General features: G+C 43.1%; 1 protein-coding gene across 1 annotated transcript in view; it reads left to right on the top strand.

Annotated features, from left to right (window-relative positions):
* LOC109303360 (interleukin-5 receptor subunit alpha-like) overlaps positions 1-4,316 on the top strand; it is a 102,733-nt gene extending 98,417 nt beyond the window's left edge. The window contains exons 12-13 of the mRNA XM_019525564.1: positions 2,900-2,972; positions 3,756-4,316. Coding sequence (XP_019381109.1) covers positions 2,900-2,972; positions 3,756-3,874 — 192 coding nt within the window. The 3' untranslated portion in view covers positions 3,875-4,316. The remainder of the gene's footprint in view (positions 1-2,899; positions 2,973-3,755) is intronic.
* The last annotated feature ends 1,726 nt before the right edge of the window (positions 4,317-6,042 follow it).

Raw genomic sequence — 6,042 nt, 5'->3', positions numbered from 1 at the left:
GTGCCCTCACTCCCCTCAAGCACTCTTGAAAAATGATGCTAGTATGAAGGGTTCTTCATCCCTGTATAGTGGTAGCTCTTGTTCTAAACCATCTCTTAGGAATCACATACATTCTGTTCTGTTCTGTTCAAGTTCTTATACCATGCCTACCATCAAAGTATCTGAATACTTTCCAATAGTTTAAGTCAACTGTGTATGCTCTCTTAGCACATGTATGTGTCTTTTTTTGTCTCCTATGTGTATGCTGTTTCATCTACCCCCTTGGAGAAAACTGTGGTCCATGGACCCATAAACAGTTTTGTTTTGTAATATATACATATATATACACATATTATATGTACATATGCGTGTATGTATTGCCTCTGGACCACACACACACACAAATGTATAGGAATATATATATTCCTATACATACACACACACACACAATATGTATGTATGTATGCATGCATTTACATATTGCCTCTAGACTACGCACACACATACATATATGTATATATTCCAAAAACAAAACAATTTATGGATCCATGGAGCACACTTTTCTCCAAGGGGGTAGATGAAACAGCACATACTTGGGAGATCAGAAAAGACACGTTTTGAATCAGTGTTTCATTCTGAAATTAAATACTTTTTTATATTCCAATACACACACACACGTGTGTGTGTGTGTGTATGTAGTCCAGAGGCAATACATATATAAATGCAGACATACATACAGAGACAGACAAGGTTCTTTGGGTAAATCTGATATGTTATATTAGACCAACTAAATAGTTGGAAAAAAATTTCTTAGCAAGCTTTCATACATAGATACATACACATATATATACATACATACATGCGTGTGCATGTGCACATATATACGTGTGTGTGTGTGTGTGTGTGTGTGTGTGTGTATTGCCTCCGGAGTACACACACACATATGTTACAGAAGGCAGGGTCAAAAAAACCCTGCCTCTTCAGTATGCATGTATTTCCTTGGCCCTGTCTTCTGTAACATAGACATATTACAATATATACTGATGTTTATGCTATACACTTACGTTAGAAAAGGCAAGTACAAATAAAAACACTATACCTTTAGAATGGAATTGTTGATATTTCTGGTGCTATTTTGTTCTTAGTTCACACTCACACATACGTGCACCACACACAACTATTCCAAAACATTTTCTGGACTAAGACAATTTGTTTCATTTTTATTAGTCCGTGGCCTCCTGTTTTCCCTAATTAAACTGATTATTATTGTGACATAGCTCATTGTGACAGAGCACTTGTACACTTGATGGGAGTTTAGTCCCCTAAAATGAAACCGTGGGTTTCTAATTAAGATGATTAAAAACCCACCATTTCAATTTAGGGGCTTCCATCATTGTTACAGTGAGGGGCCCGATCCTTTTCTTTGTTTTTCATGGAGCCTGCCCACCTCTCCCATGGCCAGCGGCTAAGGTACTGGTGGTCCAAGTAAGCCCCTGAGCTGCAGGGGCCCTGTTCCTTCCCTCTGAAGCAGCAGTGCCCCTCGGGACTGCCCAGGCAGGGTCTTAATGGGCTGCCCCAGTGTGGAGGAACTTGATCCAATGCTTCCCTGAGCTCACCTGGGCTTCCAGAGCACTGTGCACTGTCCCCACTGCCTTCTCCGGCCACCAGCACACCCATCTACACTCCTGCTGCCTTTCCATGCTGCTCCAGGGGCAAGCCAGCCCATTCTCGGGTGGTCCCAGGTGGCGGGAAGGTGGCAGAAACAGTGCATAGTGTGCTGCTTCCCAGGCAGGTCTGGGAAAGCGTTGGATATGGTGGGTGCTGTCTCTGAGCTGGGGCAGCATCCAGTCCACTAGCAGCCTGCCTGGGTGGCCCTGGTGAGTGCCACTGCCATGGAGGGAAGGACCAGAGCCCCCCCACAGCTCAGGGCCCACTGGCAGCTCACCCCCCAGCCGCAGGCAGGCTCTGTGAAAAAAAAAGGATCAGGCCAAGCCTCCCTTCATGAGCTGCCAGTGATCTGAGCAGTCCTTGAGCTGCAGAAGGCCCTCTTCCTTACCTCCATAGGGCTGGCCCATGAGGCCAGCTGGGTGAGCTGCTAGCAGGCCAGATGCTGTCCCAGCTTGGAGGCAGCTCTCGCTGGATCCAACCCTTCCCCAAGACTGCCTGGGGAGCAACACCCTGCTCACTGTCCCCGCTGCCTTTCTGCCACCAAGACCACGTGGGAATGGACTGTGGGGCAGTGTAGGAGGGTGGAAAGAGGGTAGCTGGGAGTGCTAGCATCTGGAGAAGGCAGCAGGGACAGTGCACAATGTTTTGGAAGCCTGGGCAGGCTCAGGGAAGCATTGGATCAGGTACCTCTGAGTTGGGGAAGCCCCTGGCCTGCTAGCAGGCCTCCTGGGCATCCCTGGGAGGCACCCCTGCCACAGAGGGAAGGACCAGGGCCCTCTGCAGCTCAGAGGCCACTCAGCTCACCATCAGCTCACCCCCTAGCCATAGGAAAGGGGGGCAGGCTCTGCAAAAAATAGATTAAAAAAATGGATCGGACCCCTTGCCACTTCTGCCTTCAGTCCGCCTCTCCCACAGCTGTGGGGTTAGCTGTCAGATTAAAGGCTGCAGAATTACAAGTAGCTACATTGCAAACTAAACTACAAGGGAATGTGTTTAGTTTGCAACATAACAAACTTATTTAAATTGCAAAAAACTGAACATGTATAGCTGACAATTAAACCACAAAAACAGGCAATTTTTGTCATGTGTACAAGCACCCACAGATTGTAAAGAGAAAGTCATGCTGTACTTAAACCCAGAATGGAGTCTTTTTGGAAGGCCCATACTTTTCTAGTTCTGCAAACTTGTTTATTCATTATGTAAACCATGAATTAAAACAAACAGTTGCTATCTATTAATATCATTAACACAGAAAGAGGATGACCCTGTTTCCAAAATTCCTGACATGCAGGTCATTAGAGACGTCTGTGTTGTACCTCTGACAGGTAAGCCTTTGAATATACATGCATTTACTAACTTGGTGGTGACAACAGATAATATTGGTAAATGTTGATGATGCCGAAAAAAAAGTAAGATTGAATAAAGTGTACTTGGTAGACCCTGTATATGAAATAGTACCACTGTAATGAAATAGGAGTAGATACAGTAATGCTGCTATCAGTGTCAAAGAAACCTGTACAGATCCATCCAGGGTAATTTATTTTATCCACTAAAGAACAAAAAACATGACATAATATAATATTCATTGTTATGGGGTGAAGTCTGGCTTTGATAGAAGCTCTGAAGGCATAGTTGCATTGCCTCAAGAGCAAACCAAACAGCATAGGCAACTGGTAGGGGGTGCATGGGGTTGCACATGCCCCCCCGAGGGCTGACATGGGGGTGCACATACCCCCCCAATGGCTAACACCGACGCTGTTGGCAGGGTTGGTGCCCACCCTGACAGGGCCACCACCATCGGTGGCTTCTGCGGGTGCCCCAACCCAGATCCAGGAGGCACCAGTCACTCATGCCAAACAGCACACTAGGATTCAGAGAATAAATAAATTTGAGTAAGCAATGGCCAGGAGTGGACCGAGAAGCTAAGAGTATGGTCTGGTCAGAAGAAATATGCAGTCATTACTTGTCTTACATGTCTAATGTGACTTGTACATCTGTAACAGCATTCAGATTTTGATCTCATTTGCAACATCACTGCATTATGAAATGTAATATACAAGTATTATATGATTAATATGATTAATGTAACATGATTTTTTCCCCAAAAGAAAAATATTTCAACCCAAATGAAATGGAGATGCCCTTAAAAATTATGTTGGCTACTTGGGAGGACAACTGTCACAAGAGCATTCATAACAAGGATAATTTGGTGAATCTGGATTCTTGACTAGACTGAGGATACTGAGGGAGAGCAATCCTCTTTTCTGCCCAGCAGCAGCCATCTTTTCAAGTCTGGACAATCATCTCATCAGATACTCTGGCAGAACCTGATCAGGGCTGTACAGAGTGGTTTGCATCCAGCAATTTGATAGTTCTCAAAAGTTTCCACTACTCATATTATGTAATTCCTAAGAGGTCCAGAAAGCACAGATGCCAGAGACAGCTTCAATTTTTATTTTACTACTGATGATTTTAAGATTAGATCTCTTCAGTAAAGTCTCACCATCTACAGGTGTGACCCTATTAGGCCACAGTAAGCTCATAAATGCCACTGTAGGATAATACTTGTAAACACAAGACCTATCCTATGGGGTATTATTTAGTGCTCTGCAGTGCACATGTAGGTGCTGATGGGGCTGGCTGGGGCATGAGGATGCTTCAGTGCAGGGCCTGCCTGTTGACTAGCCCCACACTGAAGTACCCTCATGGGCCAGCTAGCCCTTCTGCAGCATGTTGAACCAGGTCAGAGCAGCCCCAGACTGGTAGGCTGACTCCCTGGGCCCCCTGTCAGCCAGGACTGCTGTGACTTGGCTCAACATGCTGCAATCCCAGGCACACATGTCAACGCGGTGCCTGGGAGCAATAAACTCTGGCACAAAGTGTGCTAGAGTTTCTTCAGTCAAATGAATTGCACATATAGATGCACCCAGGACATGGTATTTGGAGGTCCAAATCAAGCTAGGTTTGGGGATTAGAGGTCAAGGTTCAATCAAGGATAGGATTTGTAGCATTGCAATATGTGATTGTGGCCAAAAGATCAAGACCTCAGAAAATCAGCTATTCATTCAAGACCAGTGGATAATTTCATTATCTGTCTGACACGTGGGCATACTGAACCATGAGAGACCACAAATAAATTATTCTTGGAGGTAACAGCTCCTAAAGGCTGTGCAGAGCTTTGAGGAATGTATAATATGGCAATACTATACTGTATTGTTTATAGGCAAACTACATTCTTGTATAGACTTATAAAATTATTTACTGGAGTGAAGATATATATTTCTTGGACATCAATAAGCAAGGAGTTCTACTTATATAACTTTTCAAAAGGATTACAAACAGTGAGCTAGTAAAAGGAAATAGATGAAGTGTAAATACTAAAATATAATCTATGCATAAAATATCCTTCTTTTTCTTCCTGTCTAAAACAAAGGGGAAGGCCTACATTGTCCAACTAAAGCTGTTTATTTTTAGTTGTTTTTTAGAATATGTTTTTATTTCTGTTTCCAGGCACCATTCAACATGAGAGATTTTTGGGTAGACATCTTGAACTAGCTTTTGAGCAGCATAGGCTTTCATAGGTGACAGCCTACCTCATTATATGCTATGAATCTTCGTAGAATATAATTCATAGCTCTGAATCTGAACCCTTGGGAAACTGCCAAGAAAAAACAAAGCACCTTGAATTTTCAAGGAAGATAAGCATAGGTAATTGCTTATTTGAACAATCAAGTGGAAGAGAAATAAGCAAATAATTGTATTTTTAGTATGCTAGTCAAACTTGCTGACCAGTCAACAAACCAAAATCCATTTGATATTGATTTTGGATTTTTGTGGCAAATTTCCCCACAAAAAATTGTTTTGGGTAGAACAAATGTTTCATAATTAATAAAAAAGATTTATTTTGTTCAAACTTAAGGTTTTTTTCTTCCTTGGTTTTTAAAAAAAGTGTTTAAGTTAATTTCAGTATGAAACATTAGTTCAAAATTAAAATGAAAAATTGAATCCTGGGTTCTAGCTTAGTTCCCTGCTCCCAGTGGGACAAGAACTCTGCCACTGTTCTTCATGCATCATGTTAGTGGGCATCAGACATAAAAAATGCCTTCAATGCTATAAAGCCCAGTGATAATTTGTCACGTTAGCTCTTTCTCCAGTTCAGCAGCTGTATACTTCACTGTTAAAACTTTGATTTCCTTGCTGAATCAGGGTCCTGGAAATATGCACACACTCTGAAGAGCAGTGGCCTTGAGATACAATATGTCATAATGAAACTTCACGAAGCATCTGCTGGGAAGAGCAGGTCTGAACGCTCACGTTGGTTCTTAGACAGAGCGCAGGACCTCCATCTAATGCAGGAGGCGCACAGCCCCACCAGGGGAGATGCCTTGTTGGACC

This window comes from Gavialis gangeticus, unplaced genomic scaffold (assembly GCF_001723915.1).
Source record: "Gavialis gangeticus isolate Ggan-Ray unplaced genomic scaffold, GavGan_comp1, whole genome shotgun sequence".
NCBI lineage: Eukaryota > Metazoa > Chordata > Crocodylia > Gavialidae > Gavialis > Gavialis gangeticus.
This window is presented reverse-complemented; position numbering and strand designations above follow the sequence as displayed.